This window comes from Arctopsyche grandis, chromosome 1 (genome assembly GCF_051622035.1).
Source record: "Arctopsyche grandis isolate Sample6627 chromosome 1, ASM5162203v2, whole genome shotgun sequence".
Taxonomy (NCBI): domain Eukaryota; kingdom Metazoa; phylum Arthropoda; class Insecta; order Trichoptera; family Hydropsychidae; genus Arctopsyche; species Arctopsyche grandis.
Genome location: NC_135355.1, coordinates 4,101,177 through 4,122,429, shown reverse-complemented (window position 1 = coordinate 4,122,429; position 21,253 = coordinate 4,101,177). Strand labels below are relative to the sequence as shown.

The 21,253-nt window shown below is 33.5% G+C and overlaps 1 protein-coding gene across 1 annotated transcript in view; it reads left to right on the top strand.

Annotated features, from left to right (window-relative positions):
- Nucleotides 1-21,253, top strand: part of LOC143914067 (netrin receptor UNC5C-like) — an 88,524-nt gene that overhangs the window by 23,344 nt on the left and 43,927 nt on the right. Inside the window, exons 2-4 of the mRNA XM_077434160.1 lie at nt 8,181-8,383; nt 16,299-16,720; nt 17,571-17,784. Of these exons, the coding sequence (XP_077290286.1) occupies nt 8,293-8,383; nt 16,299-16,720; nt 17,571-17,784 (727 nt within the window). The 5' untranslated portion in view covers nt 8,181-8,292. The remainder of the gene's footprint in view (nt 1-8,180; nt 8,384-16,298; nt 16,721-17,570; nt 17,785-21,253) is intronic.

The window sequence follows — 21,253 nt, the reverse complement described above, 5'->3', positions numbered from 1 at the left end:
GATTCCCACACGGCCAAAGGGTTCCTGCAGTATTGCCTAGCGAAGTAGAGGCCGCGCTAAAAACTGCAAAGAACGGTAAAACCCCAGGGGAAGATAATATTCCCATTGACTTACTAAAATGTGGCGGCTCCTCCCTAAATAATATCTTAGCTAGGCTTTTCAGCAAATGCATCCAGAACCAAGCTATACCATAAGGATGGAATAACGCAACTATCATCTTAATACACAAAAAAGGTGACAAAAGTTTACTTTCAGCGGTCTACAAGCTCTTCACAAAGGTTATTACAGAAAGGCTGAAGAATATCGTCGACGAGAACCAACCTATAGAACAGGCAGGGTTTAGGGCAAATTTCAGCACAATGGATCACTTCCAAGTAGTTGGCGAACTAATGGAGCGCGCCAACGAATATCAACGGCCATTGTGCCTAGGTTTCGTCGATTATGAGAAAGCCTTCGATACAGTTAGCCACAATGCAGTACGTAACGCTCTACAAACACAGGGAGTACCGGAACCCTATGTGGGGCTGTTAGCTGCAATATATAAGAATGCCACAGCTTCGGTTAAAATTTTTTCAGGTACAGATAGATTTAACATAGGAAAAGGAGTAAGACAAGGAGATACTATCTCGCCCAAGTTATTCAATGCGGTGCTTGAGGGAGTTTTCAGGAACTTGGAATGGGACAAAGCCGGAGTAAGCATCAACGAGAGGCTTTCATCCAGCTGTGGATGGCGAGTGGCTGTAAATGATGATGATATAATACTAAAAGGAAAAATTTATGATAAGGGCACAATGAAAAGTACGGCATACGGCATGTGACATCGTAGTTTCCAGCTGTGATGGGTGTATCTTCATATCATTGTTAATTCGCATAATCTTACTTTTTCGACCAGTTTCTCCTACATTTCTTCTAATATGAAAATCACCGTAAGGGCCGGGCCGCACCGTGCGACTTGCGAGCGACTTGGTTGAGGGCGACCAGACTAATGCATGCAGGTAGATGGGACATGCTACATCCGTCAACCTGTTTGTCGCACACATTTCCATACATTTTTTCGTGTCGCGCAACTAGTCGGCCGACAAAGTTGCACGGTGCGGCCCGGCCCTTAGTAAATTAGTGGAAATCAAGTAACTAGGATAAAATATCATTGAAAACACTCCAGGTGGTGAGATTTGTTAATTGATTGATTTGTCTTAATTGATTCTCAATGACGATTTAAATTTCTATAAATTGATACTTTTAATAACCGGTCAAGTGATCAAAAGAAAAATTTACAAAACTGTATACTGTCTTTCACCGTCACCAAATATTATTAAAAATTGATCAAATGTCATGTTTTAACTTAATTACTGTCTCTAGAATTTTTTTTATAAGTCATTAAGTCATTTTATTGAACCTGGAATTACATTTGATGAAAGAGTTGAGAAATTTATCCTTAGCGTCTGTCATCGTGACAAATTTCGTAGTCAAATACTTATCGGTAGACTTTTCTGCCGAAAGGTCTCTTGGCCAATGGTGAGCTTAAATTTACTTTAAGTCTCAAAAATTGTAATAAGTAAAAGCGCAGTTAGTTTAAATAATAATCACACTCTTCAATCATCGAAATCCTTATCCCAAAAACCTTTAAAACCTAAAAAAAACCTATAAAATCTTTCTCTCCTCATACACATGTTTCTATACGTTTTTGAGTAGGTACATTTTTTTCATTTAATAACCACGTTTTGTATCCATACGTCATATTTGAGAATGTGTGGAATATTATTGAATAGGTGCATAAGTTGAAGTACAATATCTTCCAGTTGTTATATATTTTGACTAGTTGCAATATATTGTATCTAACCTGGTACCAACTATCGTTATATTTAAAGTGTATTTTCAGTTGTAATATATTTCTAATATTTGGAATATGTTCCGTTTAAACCACGTGGGTTGATTCATACGGCGAAAAATAAATTCCAACTGGTCAAAATATATTACAACTGAAAATACAGATTAACTATAAGTTGGAACCAGGTTAGATGGAAAGGTTATGTTTTCTTTCCACTCGACTAGTAAATTGAGTTATTGTAATACGGTACTCATTACCATAATTCGTAATACATAGCAAATATTAACGCACTATTGAATTCTAAAGCATTCGTAAAAACATCAGATCTGTTAAATCGGAACTGTTATTTGACAACTGGCTTACATTGCCGAAAATGTATTTGCGCTTGTAGAGATATACATAATTCACTAGTTGATTTGTATTCGAATATGAGTGACCTAAAACGCCAGTTGGAATATACATAGTATTACAACTGAAAACACACTTCGACTGCAACACATACATATACTTAATCAAAATACATATATATTTATTAAGTTGATTCCATGGTTTCTATATGTGGAAGCTAACCATTGAGACTTATTAAATTAACTATCATAAATTAAATTAAACAACAATACGGCGGTAAATATCCGAATGTTCGCGTGGCGATTAACACCCCCCCAAAAATAGGGGGCTAAGGGTGGCTACACACATAATAGATCACTTAGTGTTTTCGTTATGATCCTAATACACATTTTTAATATTTTTTTCGGCGTGGCAGAATAGGAAGCGATCAATCACATTAGTATAAACGCGACGTACGAGTATGTACGTACGTACACATGTGAGATCGATATCGCACGCGTGACACACTTTTACAACACAATCGTAGTTTTAATATTAAGTATATGGGAAAATTAAACACGAGATATGAATAAAGAGTGTGTGTTCTGTTTCATTTTTATTTATTTGTATTTTTATGTGTTCGATTCGTGTTGAATGAGTCGGCCGGAAAAGGGCTCTCGTATGTGGTCGTGTTCGCACGCTTCGTTTGGCTTTGAACGTTCTCTCTCTCTCTGGGTGTCTGAATGTTTTCACAATATTTAGAGCCATGTTTATCCTTTTCAGAGTCTCTGTAGCCAACACTTTTCGTGTGTGATCACAGATTTCTAATGGAATTTTCGTGTAGTGATAGCGTTGATACGTAGAGCCTTGCTCGGCTATATTCCCTTAACATTAAGCCTTCGCGCCTTTTATGCGTGTATAAAAGCTTTCCTATATTTTATTTTTACACAATCGATTCGCTTTACTTTACGATATATGTATATATGTAAATATATTCAATCATTTATATATTTCATATAAAATATGTACATGATTTATAGAATGAACAAATCACACTTGAAAGTTATGTAGTTATATTGTGTTTAACATTACTAATGTACTTCAACAAGTTTCCAGTATCATTTTACAGTTGAAATCCAGTTAATTTGATCTCGATTTCAATGTGAATTGTATTATATACGTATACAATTATATATACATATATATAATTTTATAAAATGATTATAAAAAGTCGTTTAAAAGTTGCTCCGGCTTTTATTATATTACTCATTATTTAACTGTAAATTTGACTACTAAAATCACAAATTGATATGATAAGGTTGTTGATATTATAATATGCTATTTGATTGTCGTGGAAACCTTTTTGGAAATTTTTTAAATTCATTTTTGGAAACAATTCAAAACTACACACGATTTGCATGGTTAATGAAATGAAATAACAATTTCTAGAATTAAAACGATTATTATTATAAAATCAAATAAGAAATTTTGAAGTAAATACATACAAATAATAATAAATAGAACTACATTTATTCATGATGGTACATATAGTATAAGCGTTACACAAAAATGCAAAGTTCCAAAGCTTATTGTAACGACTAAATAAAATTCATTAAAAAAATATACTTGACGTGAAAATTATGCCTATTTTGAAAGTAAAATATATTATAGTTCAAATTTGTGTGTGATTGATTTTCAATTTCCATATCAAATTATTTAAATAACGTCTTGACTAAAAATGTTTTGACTAAAAATATTCAGCTTATATGTACATATATGTATAAGTATGATTTTAAATAGTAAAAATGTTGCTAATTTTATTGAAAAATCAATTATGAAATAAAATTATATTTGAAATAAAGTAACTCCGATATTTTAATTTTTTTAAAGGCATTTCAAGGTCAAGCGAACGAATTTTTACGCCTAAAACAGGCTTTGATATTTTTTTCGCCACCAATTAAGAAGTTAATCAATCGATATGAAGATAGATAATAAATCAACATATTATATATTATCATCATTATCTACAGCCATTCACCATCCACTGCGGGATGAAAGCCTCTACAACGCGCTTCCACTCGTCTCTGTTTTGCGCAACTCTCATCAATCTCACCTCACACATTTTCCTAATTTCGTCCACCCATCTTCCCAGCGGTCTTCTTAGTACCCTTTTGCATTCTATCGGGTACCATTCTTTAGTCCACCGTTCGTCTATTCTTCTAGCCATGGGCCATTTCAATTTCTTCACTCTATCCACTATATCCACTTCCCTTGACATACTTCTCACCCACGTATTCCGTTTCCTGTCTTTCCTCGATATACCAATCATACAAAGTTCCATGCTTCTATGAATGCATTGGACTTTGTGTAGCAACTTGGCGTTCAATGTTCAATTTTCACATCAAAACGTCATCACCAGAAAAATACATTGATCTTTTTCTTCAGACAATTTGGTCTGTTTAGGCAATTCATTCGTCCAAATGCAGAATATTTACATCCTAATTTCATACGTCTCTTTATTTCTTCTTCTAAATAAATCAGGCCAGGTTGGACCAGGTCGCCGCCCTGGCACTTTGATTGATATAAACATTGTTTTTCGAGTACAATTAAAAAATATTTTGACTAAACTTTCACATCAAATTTTGTATTCCAAATATGGTGAGTAGACTCTCGTTCTAACACTTTGATGACCACAATAGAATAGTAATCTGAGCACATTCAAAATTTAAAGGACGTATAATGAAATTTTAGCTTATTTACATACCTCCTTTACGTTTCACTTACGATTACAATTCAGGAAAAAGTTTGCCTTTTATCCGATCGTTTTCATACTTTGCCATAATGCTCATTTTGGTCATCAATATAATTAAATGAATCCTCCGCCATTACGATGGTGCAAAAATATCGTATTAGACACGTTTGAAAATTGAAAAACACGTTTGAAAAAAATATAGTCGTTGACGTTTGTTTATCCACCGTTTATTTATTAGTTTTAAACATAGATGACGGTAGTAAAATATAATTATTGATATTTTTATTCAAAATAATAATTTTATATACAAATTATAGAAGAGGTATGTTTTTAAAAAACTATTTTTTATGTATATATGTATGTACATATATATATATATATATTTTTTTTTTTATCTAAAACCACCCAAAACTTCGAAATACAACATTATTTGAACTATTGACCATACGCACTTAAGGATAGATAAAATGAGGAAACTCAGCTTAAATGAATAGTCATCTCTAAATTCACATGTTAAAATTTGAAATTTGTTTTTTGACATTCATATGTATTGCAAAATCATATGTATATAAAAAAAGGTTTTTTTCTAGATCAAAGATGTTGAAGAGGATGCATTATGAAAGTTTTTATAAAATATAAAAAAATACATCATAATTTCAACAAGTACGAATATTTGTTAATTTGATTTTGTTTATAAATATTTGGACTACCAATATTAGGATACAACTTTTTTTAGTAAGGAAAAAAGTGGGGGGGGGGGTCTTAAAAAACACCGAACTGGTTATTTTTTATTTAGCACTACAACACTGTACACATGTATATATTTAGGCATTTTTTTAAATTAAAATAATAGGCAATAAATCATCATCAGCAATAGTAGACCGCATACGACAAGAATAGCTACGATTTTGCGAAAATAATGACCCTCTTACATGTACATATATCCGATCAAAGGAATTATGGTAGAGTGAAAAAAAATGGTAATAAAAGGGTGTAGGACCGAGCAGGCGGAATACCTTTGTGAGAGATGACTTTGCGAACTCGCCAACCTGTAATTACCGAGATAATTGATAGAGATATTCGCCTTCTGTCTAACTATAATAATTCCCCATTTGAGATGCGGGCTCTCAAGTGCAAAATTGCCTGCAGAATAATTCACCTGGCAACAATAAATCTTAAATTATCGACGCACCCGCTCTCGGATGAGTCTTTCTCAGATACTGCATATCATCAAAGTGTGATTTGTTGTCCTGTGAATAGGCACCGATGCTCATAATGGACTCACTACTGTGCAATTGTGCTGCGTATTCGTCAGTAGCGGATAAGCCAAGTGCAAACAATGGACTTGTGCGGAGGTCTCAATTTCACACAAAACGAGAGATGTTCGGCTAATAATGGCCTATATTGTTTGAGAATCGTTCAATAGTTCTTCAGCGCTTTTCTGCGTGTATTTCTTGGGATTTGATGGGGACATTGTATGCGTGTACTTTTGAGCTTGGGGTCTGGGGTGCAAAAAATACACCGTTACGCCCCTGTGTTCCCAAAGCCCTAGGGTAGGTAGGTAGTCAAACTTTTCATCTTGCGCAAAATGTTTCTAAAAGTTTTTTTCTATTTTTTTTTTATTATTTTATTTAATTCAATATATGCTTGGATTGAATCAATATATTATATGTATAATCTATTTATTTATATTTAAATTTGCTATTGATTGAAGAGAATTTTTTTATAATAATTGAAATTTTATATGTAATTAGTAGTCACCGGACCCAGAAGGAGCCGCGTATTGTTCAAAGGTTGTAAATGCATTGTTAAAGGTTTGCCGAACCTTTTTTACAAAGGATTTACAACAATGGATAGCACTGTGACTATCCTACCTCTAGTAATTAGTAATAGGTAAAGAATTCTAATTGTTTCCGCTTATTCGATAGTGAAATATAATCGTAATAAACATGTTCCTGTAGCCTTATATATTTTACATTCCGCCCCCCACTCGTTTTGTCAGATTTTAGTTGTTTAAACGCCTATACCTTTATCTTTTTCACACTATATCTTATCAAATTTTCATTTTATATATGATAAAATTTGTAAATTCGTAAATATATAAAATTTGTAAATACGTTTTTGAGCTCTTTTTTCCTATTATGCTGTACATTAATATTAGAATAATATAATAATATGATTACTAACAAAATTAAATTAAAATTGTAAAATGATCAGTAGATCAGTAGCTATTAAAATAGATATAAGATGTCTTGTGAATTATAATTTAGTAATGATAAAAAGCATTTAAAAATCAAAAAGAGGCTATCATTATCTCTCATATGAATATAAACATTCTTCAGTAATAGATTATTTATGCTTCACTAATAGATATATATGTATGTATGTAGGCATTCAATTTGTTAAAATTAAGTAATTAAAAATATAATGAAATAATTAATAAATAAAATAATGTTTGCTAGAAACTAAATTTATTGAAAATAATGTAGCGAAAGCTTAAGTGATTCATAGAAGCCGTTTTACCGTAATTTGATATGATAGTTAGTCAACAGTTCGCTTTATGAACTTCTACACACATAGATCAAATTACAAACTGAAGAAATGGCCATAAAAACTAAATGGAATATTTGGCAAAATAAAATTCATTATTATTTAAATTTTATATAAATTATTGCCTCAAAAATTCATATGTATAACAACATCGAGTAGCAATGAATCAATGATGCTTTCTTCTAACTTTCACCTATTATTTTCAATACAATATTGAAAACCATCTTTCAAATATTGTCCTTTGATATTCAAATTCAACAATCTGATCAAAATATAGTCGCATTAGAATACATATTATCAAATAAAAAAAATACTGTTGCCATTCGATGAGAATAGATCCGACAAAATCCTTCATTGCATAATAGCCATTACACAATTCGAGTTGGGGAAGCTGCGTGTTTGAACTTTTGTGTGCAAGATGCACATTTCGAACAAACGCCTATACAGATACCTCGGAGCGGCAAAAAAAATATATGACACATGACCGCGAGGGAAAGAGACTCGCCGATGATTCCCCACAGGGTGAAGAAAGAGACAACGGTGGGAATAGGGTACTTCGAAGGGTTCCTCGTTGAGGTCAGGTATATTTGGTTAGTGTTGTTTTCGACTCTCGAAAGTTTAGTCGTGCGTACTTTTATATGTGCATTTATTCGAATCTAATTTTAAGTTCATCAAGTGAAATATCAACGCGGTGAATAACGTGAATGTTGTGATTTGTTGCAGATGTGTTGAACATGATTGTGCTGCTTCGTTGCGTTGAGGATAATAAAACAATACGATGACTGTGTCGCGGTTATGATTATGACTGATTAAAATCAAGTCATAAATAGCCATTATGAAGTGGTTGTCTGTGTTGTTTTTGTTGATTTGCCTCGCGAGACTACCTTTCATCGCGTCATCGCCTACAAGCAAAGAAAACGATGAAGGTTTGTATTGGAAATTATTACCGTTTATATTTTTTCAGATTGTTTATCTTAAGTCGATGCTAAAAATATCCGTAATGCTCTCAAGTGCAAATATAAAATCGTTGATGTTTTTTTTGTCCATATTTGTATGTATAAAAAAATGTTTGCTTATAGTATTTTCTTTCGGCTTGTCGAAAGAAGGGCTTATTTGCTTTGACCAAATACGGTTAACAAATCCTTCTCCGAAGACAGATTGTCTTCCTTTTACAGCTTCCGTTTGACTTGGATTGACTGGATTTACGATATATTTTTTATATTTATCTAGAAAAATCTGTGTTTGAAATGGATTTTTAGTTGGGATTCGTTCTGAAGATGTTTTAGCATCTGCATGCGATATGTAGCAGTTGTAAAACGTTTTCAATTCCTTTTAAAATATTAAACATGTTGTATGTATTTCATAGAAATGCCAATGCATCGACATTCAAATGCTTTTCATTAGAAAATTTACATATGTCATTTTTAAAATTTATTTCATGTTTTATGTACGCATTTGCTAATCGGATGGAAACCCATTCCCAGAATTAAGTTTTCAAATGCATTATAGTTTACTTTATAAGTTAATAGTAAATCTTTCAAGGAACAACAGAATTCTCTAATATTTTTTGAGTTTCACTTCAAGAAGCATTTCATCCTAAGATCAGTGAATTCATCTTTGATTAGGTCAGCATCTTGAATTTTGTTCAGAAAATAAAGATTACGTATCCTTAGTTCTACTATGTACTTTCATATCTTCAATTGCCTTTCGAAAGTGTTATTTAGTTTTCAAACGTACATGTGTAGTTTGCTTTATAAGATAAGAGTAACTCTTTCAAGGAACAATAGATTTCTCCAAGATTTTGAGTATAACTTCAAGAAGTAATTTAACCTAAGACCAGTGAGTTCATCGTTGTTGAGGTTAGAATTCTGAATTCTGTCCAGAAAATAAAAGCATGCGTATCCTTAGCTCTATTTATGTACTGTAATATCTTCAATTCACTTTCGAAAGTGTTATTTAATATTTACTTCAAGAAGCATTTTATCCTACGATCAGTGAGTTCATCTTTGGTTAGGTCAGAATCTTGAATTATGTCCAGAAAATAAAAGCTTGCGTATCCTTAATTCTATATACATATGTACTTTCATATCTTCAATTCACTTTCGAAAGTGTTATTTAATATCTAATTCAAGAAGCATTTTATCTTAAGATCAGTGAGTTCATCGTTGTTCAGGTTAGAATTCTGAATTCTGTCCAGAAAATAAAAGCATGCGTATCCTTAGCTCTATTTATGTACTGTAATATCTTCAATTAACTTTCGAAAGTGTTATTTAATATTTACTTCAAGAAGCATTTTATCTTAAGATCAGTGAGTTCATCTTTGGTCAGGTCAGAATCTTGGATTCTGTCCCGAAAATAAAAGCTAACGTATCCTTAGTTCTATATATGTATTTTCATATATTCAATTAACTTTCGAAAGTGTTATTTAATATTTACTTCAAGAAGCATTTTATCTTAATATCAGTGAGTTCATCTTTGGTCAGGTCAGAATCTTGAATTCTGTTCAGAAAATTAAAGCTTGCGAATCTTTAGATCTACGTATGTACTTTCATATCTTCAATCAACCTTCGAAAGTGTTATTAAATATTTACAAGTAATCACAGATACCTCTTTTCAAGAAAATTGAGAGAGTATTTTGAATTTAAACTGAATCTTAGATATAAAGTTCATTATAAAGGTAGATCTCATCAGTGATCACGACTCCTTTGGGAATCTCTATGTACTTATAGACCCTATATAATAAATGCAAGCGTTCAGTATTTTATTTATTTATATATAAAACCTCATATACATATGTACATACTTACTATACATTTTAACGTATGTACGTATACAATCGATTATTTAATAATATAATTCAAATGAATTCAGTTACCTGTTACATAACGCTCCCCCTAAGTCTATAGCATACACAGATACACCTACCTGGATTTTGTAGGAAACTTAACGATTCCAAACACACCTAAAGTTATAAATCCTGGTGAGCTTTCGGCACTGCGTGTTGTCTACATTTATACGGCCATTCACTAGGGAGATCATTGATTTAAATACAATGGAAAAAGGCTCTGTTTTTTTTCGTATTTTAAATCGTTAATTCACTGCCCTTCGTTGCGAGACTGTACGTACACATTTTATTACCGACCATAGTAAATCTTTTAATTAAAGAGAAAAAGCACCGTCCAATAGCGACCTTTTAACGACCGACGAATAAAGTAGGATCGTTATTATTGAATATTTATGCCAAAAGTATTTGATGAATATGAGACGAAAGACTTATGAAATAAAGAAAGGCTATGAGAACATTTTCGTTGCAAGTTTGAGCGCTAATATAGGGAAACTCACACAAGACTAAAAAATTCTACTTCCGGTTGTCAGATTTTGTTAAAAAAAAATTTTATAACTTGATATCAGCGTAAATATTATAATTATTAATCATCAAGAAGATGGAGATAATTTAAAAGATCAAAATAAAATAATGAAATATTGTTTTAAAAAAAAATACTACTTCCGGCTTACGAATTCTATCCAAAATCCTATCAACTCTAATTTAGTACATAAAAAATAAATTTTCATCCCGATACTTAAAAAGTGTGGAAAAAATCGTGTGAGCATTTTTGATTATTATACAGAATTTGTAAAGAACACAAAAGCAAACAAGAGTAAACTGCTGCTTCCGGTTGAGGGATCGTTAGTAAATTTATTGCGTTATTTGATATTGTATTATACTCAAATTTTTAAATGTGAATTTTTAGTTCAATTCGCCAAAAGGTTTTGAAAGAAACTACAAAATGCATCGAAATTTAATAACAAAAACTTCCGGTTAAAAGTAAAAATATGCAAAAAATAGCAATGTTGAGCGTAAACAGCAGTACGAAAAATATTCATCACTACATTCTATATATGAGCCGCTATAATTGAAAGTGACATATATAAGTCCACTTTTATTAATTTCAAGAAATATCTCACAAAATATTAAATATAATGTTTTGCATTTAACATATTTAATAATGCTGGTGGCCTGTAATACGTTTATAATGCTTTTCCGAGATTCTGGACATATCGAATTAAAAGAAGTGATAATAATTTGTGTTTTTGGAATTGAAAATTGGACTTCCACCACCTTCAAATATAACGAGTCATATATGGACACATTCATATGTACGTGGTGTAGACATAACATCAGTAACCAACCCTTTCTATTCATATTATACAGCAATATAAATCACCGAAACGTATTAAGCAAAACAGGTGACGTGACGTCATAGTGGCGAATGCACGCGTACTATCAAAAACGCGCATGCGCATATGAATATTATCGGAAACGTCATATTGTGAGAATATTGACTCGGCGATACGGCGCAAGCAATATTGCGCCGTATCGTCGCGCTTTGTAATGTATATGTAAGCCGATTTTGCTTTGCACTCGGCCAAAAGTAGTCTGAACATGCCGAAACGTGCGCTGCTGTATAGCATGAATCCATACTAGATTGAAATTAATAAAAATCTTCAGTTTAAATTTTCTCATGATCACAAAACTTCGACTGGTGTTATATATCGATGAGGTGCAAACGATCGACAAGCGCCAGACAGACTGAACCACAGATTAACGACACGTGTACCTTATGCGTGCGCACTGCTCGCACTTACACTAAGCGAAATCTACCCGAAGTCCCGACATACCTACCCTGTATAGGTTCTGTGCTTCTGATACTTAGTTCCGAATTTTGCCTTTTGAAATTCGCCAGAAAGATCCAACTCAATTTTAATAATTACCATTTTAATAATTGCATCTGTGCACATCGAAAGGTTACTCGTCATCTGACGTGCAATCTATCATTCGTGAAGTCGAGAATTGCGTTTAAAGCAGTCATCTCAGTCTGTCTGGCGCTTGTCGATCGTTTGCACCAAACCCGTTATATATATAGATCGATATGTGAAAAAGTCTCACCGGAAGTAACATCGGCTCTACTTAATTGGATCGAAAGCTCAATTAAAAATTGCAAAAAATATATTGTATGTAGAAATATATGTATATGGTAGTTGAACACGTCACTGGCCGGTGCAGTCAATTTATCAGCCTGGGTCGGACTGGGGCCAAAAAGCCGTGATAAATGGGGCCATCGGACGTTTACAACCGAAGTTAGTGTGCGCTCGCGATGCGTCCAGATTATTTCGCTTTCTCTAGCATTTTTATTGTTTATTTCACACCCTTAAATAATGCCCACCCTCATTTTCGCTGATAAGGCTGAAAATTACGCAACGTATAAATTTGCGCTGCCAGGGTTTCTCAATACTTCTGAAACGTGCGCCTAATCGTTACCTCAAATGTTCACCAAACAACTTATGTACATACATACATAGGTCTGTTCTAATAACTCTGACCAACAAAAAAATTACCACAGCGGAGACTTTTAGAGTCCCTAGAATATTAACTATTAGTATTTTAAAGCAATAAAAAATCACAAGTAATAGAAAAAGCATCCGACTATTGATTCCAATACTCACTTTTGGCACAGCAATACTGATTTTGATTTTTAAATGCATTTTATTATTACAAAATTATGTTCACAATACATCTTATATTGTATGTTTTAATACTGATCATTTTCTATTTAACAATTTTAATTTAATTTGGTTAGTAATCATAGTATTATATTATTCTAATGTTAATAAATTGTAAGCATAATAGGAAAAAGAGCTCAAAAACCTATTTACAATTCTTATAAATGCTCATAATACATCTAATACATAATATTAATTAAAGACTCTCTAAAGTCGATGACCTAAGGCAGATTGTGTTTAGGTAATCTGTGTTTATACCTGAAGGGTATAGACATTTTGTTGTAATCACCGAGACTCTTCACAAGTGTGTTAGTGTATGGTTATTAGTGATTCTGTCATAGAATCTACTGGTTAGTTTGTTAATAATGTCTGTAACAAACGGAATATATCATATATGGCATGCAGTTTTTTCAAGTTAGTATATATGGGTGTATTATAAATTATTTTTAGTTTTAGGCATTTATGCACAGCAATACTAGATTTTGAGTTAAAGCCAAAACTCTGTAAAAATTGCACTTTTTTAAACGCTTATATCTCATAGACGAAAAGAAGCCAACAAAGTAATTGTTATATTCGAATTAAGTGGGTAAAATTTAGTATTAGATTTATTAGTTTCCACCCAATTTGGTATTAGTTGCTCAGTGAAATTAGAGATCGGCGTTAGATGCTTCACTACTTTAAATTTCTTAGAAAAGGTATGCTTTTTTGCACTTTTGCTTTAAACACTAATGGAGTGGTCTGTTTTTTATTATTACTAAATTATGTTCACAATACATCTTATATCTATTTTAATAGCTACTGATCTACTGATCATTTTCTATTTTACAATTTTAATTTAATTTTGTTAGTAATCATAGTATTATATTATTATAATGTTAATATGTACAGCGTAATAGGAAAAAGAGCTCAAAAACCTATTTACAATTCTTATAAATGCTCGTAATACATCTAATACATAATATTAATTAAAGACTCTCTAAAGTCGATGACCTAAGGCAGATTGTGTTTAGGTAATATGTGTTTACGCTTTATTTGCGCTCTTATGTATATCAGCGCACTTATGTCGGCGCGGTTTTGTCCCGCGCGTTTAAATCGGGGCACCGTATTTTAGTATTTTATGGCTTTCATATCTTTACGTGATGATTATTACCTTGAAAGTGATGCAAATTTAAAGCGGGATTCATAGTTGTAGTGCATTTAGTGTCGTTAGTATAATGGGATATTACACCAAAGTTGGTAGTTCTAAATTGAAAACCTTTTTGGATTTATACAGTAGATTGGATTTAAGCCTAGATTCGTATCGAACGCGTCAACAAATATGTTATCAATTTAGCGTATCGAACGATCGCTTAATTTGTATGACTTCGGTGCGAATCCGTATTCGGACATTAAAGCTATTGCCAAATATAACTATGACGGTTAAATTTCAAGGATTTGTCGGTTGGATTCGTTGATAAAGATATCCGTTTCCTCTCTCATCAGCGTCGTCGTATGCATAGTGAACAATGATTTTGATTAAAAAATTAGGTTCGTATGCGAGGCGAATTAACGCCATTGTTGATAGTTGGCATAGTTCTTAAAAATTTGACACGACTGTCACAAGCCTTGAATGCGTAATTTTGAAGCAAAGGAAGTGAAGCGAATTTTTATCATCGTAATAACAAGTATACGTGAATTTTGTAATCCTTTTTGAATGGTCAAAGTAATGCTATGCGCGTGATATATGAACGTGTCTGTCAGTGGCTACCAAACTTCTTTTACAATGTTCAAAAGTTAGAAGTTTTAACTTTGATTTTAAATAACATAGCGACTCCTTTCCAAAACCACACATTGAAATGTCAACGGGCAAAATATTGGTAGAAAATGAATCTAAATCAAATCTTGGCCAAATATTTTCCAATAACACATATCAAACAAAAATTGTTCAACCATAACGTTTGATTGTATGTAGATGATTTCACTGCTGGATGAAAGCCTCTCCAATATGCTTCCATTCGTCTATGTTTTGGACAACTCTCATCCATCTCACCCCACAGATTTTTCTAATTTCGTCTACACATCTTCTCTGCGGTCTTCCTTTTACCCTTTTGCATTCTCTCGGGTACCATTCTAGCACTTTTTTTATCCACCTTTCGTCCATTTATCGAGCTACCTGGCCCACCCACTTCAAGCTCTCGACTATCAACATTACATAAACCTTTGTCACAGTTCTAACCCTCGTTATGACAAACAGCGTTCTACACTTCTTAGACATACATATGTCATCATTCACTATCCTCTGCTGGATGAAGGCCTCTCCAACACGCTTCCACACGTCTCTGTTTTGTGCAACTCTCATCCATCTCACTCCACTAATTTTATTTACCCATCTTCCTTTTACCCTTTTGCATTCTATCGGGTACTATTCTAGCACTTCTTTTGTCCACTTTTCGTCCATTCTTCAAGCCACGTGGCCCACCTATTGCCATTTAAATATATTAACTTTATCTACTATGTATATCCATTACCCTTGTCATATTTCTCACCCACTTATTTCGTTTCCTGTATTTTCTCGTTATGTCCGCGAATCATAGTTTTCATAGGCCATAGTTTTCAACTTAGAACTATTAAATGTGATGTATTATCTTGAGGTACCGCAGTTTAGGAACATCTTGAAGCGCCAGATCGAATGTCTCTCATACGACAACGCCTGGACAACGCTGGGCATGTGTGTTTGTTGGATTCAAAGCCAATTTTCAACTTACGATTATCGAATTTGATACTTATGCATTTGGAATTTACTTTATGGTACCCTAATATAGAACTTTTGCAGGTTCTGAAAGGACTTGTGAGCACCAAATAGAAAGGTTAACACCAAGTTATTTTGTACATTATGCATACAGTTTTCGACTTTGATCGACAGCTGGTTTGGATATACATATTAGCTCAAGGTAACCAAGGAGCGCTGGATCGAAGGACTCCTATACGAAAACGCCCGCGGAACATTTGACGAGTGTATTCGTTGTATGCAGGGCCACAATTTTCAATTTAGTATCTCAAAATTTGGTGTATTATCTCAATGTACCTCAACTTATGTAGATCTTAGATCAGTTTGGGAAGGTCTTGGAGTGCTAGATTGAAGGGTTACTATTCGAAAACGCTCAGGCTACGCCGGGCGAGTATCTTTGTTGTTTTTAACTTAGTTTTTTTTTTTTACTCCTATATGAATGGTTGGTTATCACTAGTGTACGTGATGAGCCAAAAATCAATTAAAATTTGACTGTTTATTTTATTTTTCAGATGACCTACTCACGGAACACATGCCGGCCAATCATCAAGAGGAGACAGGAAGCAACAAAACGTCGCATCCGGATAAGGAAAAGGACCGATACGACGACCCTTCCCACTTCCTACAACCTGAACCGTACGATCCTTACAATCCGAACCACAAGTTTCTCGTCGAACAGAACGAGAAGCACGACAGCGACGACGACGACTACGAAAACTACGATATAAAAAATCCTCTGGACCGCAAAGGCGATCGGGATCAGGAAGGAGACGAAGATGACGATGACCAGCACGTGCTGGATCCCGTGGGAGGAGATCATTTGCTCCAGCCAAATTCGGACTACCTACCGATGTTCTTGCTCGAGCCCAAAGATGCTTATGTGATCAAGAACAAACCGGCTTCTTTACAATGCAAAGCTGCTAATGCACTCAAGGTAAATTTTGCATGACTCGAACATAACCAGTCCCATACAGATAACTTCAATTTTAGTCACCACACATGTGTGAGCTACGATTCGTACTAACAACATCCATGTTTTCCATGTCTGATAAATTTAAATATGTACAGCCAATTTGTTATTCGAAAGAAAGGTCTTTCAGACTATGTAATCGTAAGGAAGATGACCTCATATTGAGGACTTTAAGGGCTCTTAAGGCTAAATCAAGCTATGTTCAAACTGTAATATTGCCATATCACGACATAAGATCCGCAACTATAAGATCCAACAACAAAAGAACCAAGAAAAAAGATCCAGATGACAAAACGTCCGGCCGATAAAACATCCGGCTGGTTATGATAATGTTCAAACATTTTTAAATTTTATATTTTGTTTTCGGACCTTTAACCAGCCGGACGTTTTATCGTTTGGGTTTTTATCGTCTGGATCTCTTATCGAGTGGACATTCTATCGGCCGGATATGTACCGACCTGTTCACTTTGAAAAAAGTTACATAGAACAGGCAACTTTAATTCATCTCAAAGCTGCTCTTATTACTGTGGCAAAAGCTTAAGTTACTACGGATGAGTTTTAAGGCTCAATTACAAGTTGATTTGAAACATTTATTGTCAGTGTAAGGACACATTCGAACAACTTTAAGTTACACTAATCAAGCTGCACATTTCAAATGTTGATGTTGTCGTAAAAATTGACCTGGAATTACATAGTTATAGTTTGAAACTTTGAAGTCTACTTAAGTTTCTCTAAGCTTTTAGTTGCTTCTATTCGATTTGAATTTTCATATTACATACAAGTTGACTTCATTTTTTTATTATTTTCAAATCAGGTATTCTTCAAATGCAACGGAATCAAATGCAACAGTCCACCTCTGCTGGACTACGTCGATCCTCAAACTGGTGTTCGTATTCTGGAAGCAGAATGCAACATCACCAGGAATCAAGTGGAAGAGTTTTTCGGCAAGGACCGGTACAAGTGTGAATGCATTGCCTGGTCGGGTCAAGGGAAAATCAGAAGTCAACCAGCACACATTGACGTTGCATGTAAGTTCTATTCTTAGTCATCAGATTGTATTTTTTTTTTTGATGGTGAGTGCGTGTTCAAATTTGGCAATGCAATAGATAGTATCGAAGCGCGTGAATATATTATAAGGCAGACGTGTTAAACTCATTTTGGCTCAATTTTTGGGTACCATTTTAAGAACTTTCACCCACAGTTCTCTTCCGGGGATGCATTGAATTTTGCGTTTAACTTTAAATTGTTGCATTATACTGTATCAATTTAATTTGAATTTAGTAAACCACAGTTTACATGCCCAACCTACCGTACGAGGTCTGTAAACTTTTTTTCGAACACGCCTGCTATTTCCAGGCTATCGTACTTTTGCGTCACCAGTCGTTTCGTTGATATTCTTAAGGCGATTTAAATCATAAAAACGGATGGAATAAAACGATCCAACACTATTAATCTAATCTCGCTCATAATAAGCATCACCATTCGCACAAATCAACACACCATTTAGAGAGAGGACGCCTCAGAGCTGATAACAGCTGCAACGCTCGCCCACGCAAGTGCCAGCTCAAACACCATATCTAAAATATACGTATAAAATTATGCAAATGTCGAGATAAATGTGAACCGGATTAAGGTGGGGCATTAAGGTAGAGATGTGTCTGGAGACGAATCTGGCAATTTGTCAATACACAGTAACTTTAGCAACTACATAGCAACTTTTTTCACTACACAGTACAATAAGTCAGTTAGTACTAGTTGGGTTCACTATTGGGTTCATTATTAAATAATAAACTGGATACTAAAATCACAATACATTCTGTTGTGATTTTTAAAAATAGGTTTATTATATAAATAAAGCATTCACCTAGATATATGCCTGTAAAACAAATCAGTAGACAAGTCTTCCATCAATTGTTCTGTCTTCAGGATGTTTTTCAGCTACTAGCAACTTTTAATTATGAAAAAATTCAATATGTGATTCGTAATAAATTATTGTTATAAATTAAGATAATGAGTCGAGTCCCCCCTAAATTTTTAAATCAAATTACTATTACATAATATTTATATTTAGAGAATAAAATTCAAACATTATACATACGTACATAAGTATTGTAAGTATTATTCAAGACCAACCATAAACATCGATTAATAATCAGAAACACATCTATGGACAAGTTTACAGCTTTCTATAAATCACCAAATTCGAGAACCCCTATTTTGTGAGAAGTAGGAAAGCATTTTCAGTTTTTTGGAACCGTTGCAATGAAATCAGATAAAACGGTAAACTCTTATAGGAAACGATTGACTTTAGAGTTATTATATATTTGAAATACAATAGTTGTGGGAAAATCATGTGACGTATAAGATTTTTATTACTAGCCTCTTCTTAGCTCTTAGATTTTTCTCTCCTTAGATTTTTTCTTCTGACGAAATTTGGGTTCTTATCCGTTCGTTTTCAAACTTTGCCATTTTGCTCGGTTTGGTCATCAATACATATGGACATGAAGTCTGCCATTACGATGGTGAAAAATAATCGTAATAGACACATTTGAAAATACTCCATCATATTTCTCAATATCGTCCACATTGTTCGTCCAGATTGATCGTTTTAGTCTCTTCTTACTTTATATCCCTTTTCGCCACCATCTCGATATGTCAGATTTTGATTGTTTAAACGCTTATAACTTTTTATTTTTTCACTCTATATTTTATATCTATCTGCGCGTGCCAACAGATCCTAATCAGGTTACTTAATACAGGTTTACATATATATGTAATTAGTTATACTAAATAACATATCATCAAATATGATGGTCTTTTTGGACAGTACGGTTTATTTTTAAGTTATAAACATTATTTTACTATTTATTATGTTATGTTATGTTATTATTTATGCCAGCTGTATGGCTTAATGGTAGCGAGTATGTTTAGCACCAAGTGATCAGTGGGTTCGATCCTCTAACGCCGCTTCACAAACCGTCTGTTATCGGTGAACAGACGGTTTGTGAAAGAGATGGCTGCATACGTAATGGCATAGGAAACGAGATCTTGGTGAACAGACGGGGCGAGAAAGAGATGGCCGTATACGTAATGCCTGGAGCGCATCCTCGGTTTACGGAAAATCCGTGAACGAGTCGTCGTGTCACCATATATCTACATATGTAAAAATATATATATATATATATATATATATATATATATATATATATATATATATATATATATATATATATATATATATATATATATATATATATATATATATATATATATATATATGAAAGCTTTTACGATTGATTCGCATACTATATATTGTATACCCACATTTGTATACTTTCTATTCCGTTTTGGGATATAGAGAGAGAGAGCGACGATAAAAGTTGCCAGGATATGCACTTATTTATGCTCCGGAGACGCATCTCTCCCACGGAGAAGATTACAGGTTAAATGGCTTATACATCATTAAGCGGACAGGGGGCGCTAAAGTCGCCGATAACGTGCGCCCTACCCGCCCACTATTTTCCACAGTTGCGTTGCTTTGTTGTTGTTGCGAATGAGTAATAATAATACAAGGCTGCTTTTATTGTGTTGCATTAATAAAATTGATACGGGGACGTTACCGTTTATGGAGATTATCTTGTTCCTCTTTACCACCCCCACACACGTACATATATTATATATATACACACAGGTGGGTCATAAGTCTCGATTTTTAAAACTGAAAAGCTACAAACATATACACACTTTCAAATATAACGGCTCATATGTACGTATATTAGTGACATTGTTTGAAAAGAAAATATTCAATAGCTAAATTAAATCAATCTACATACATACATACATACGAATCATCAATTCTCGTTATGGTGCTTACGGACTAAACCAACGACGATTTTAGGCCAACTTTTTAACCAGCAGTAGCGTACAAAATATCGAAATAAAAATTAAATTTTAAAATTGAAATTGAGCGAGATTGAGCTAAAATTAGATCATCGTTGATGTTTTGAATTACAACAATGTTTTGAATTACGACGATACCGCATTTAAAACCAGAGAAATATTATAATTTCTCAGCATACGAGCGAAAAAAAATATTGTTAAAGTCGTCACGAGATGTTACTGTATCTCCACGTGGATGATCGATAAAAAAAAACAATTCATTAAAAAACGCGGTGTCGGATGGCGGTGATTTGTCAAAGGGTTTTTTTTCTTTCGTCGAAATAAAATTAATAATCACACATTATCCGATAAATTTTACCTCTGAAATGATTTAATTACTTGATTTATTTCGACGAGAAACAATTGAAGAATAAAAAAATCCGTTTGATGTGACCGACAACACCCCGGGTTAGCAAAAATCGTTGGATCACCCATACTAATACATGATATATTCTCAGTAACTGCGCATTACGGGGAAGTAAAAATAATAATTCTTTGATTTTTTTTCGATCTTAGTGCGTATCTTCGTAAGTCAAAACATCTTCGACAAACAAAAGT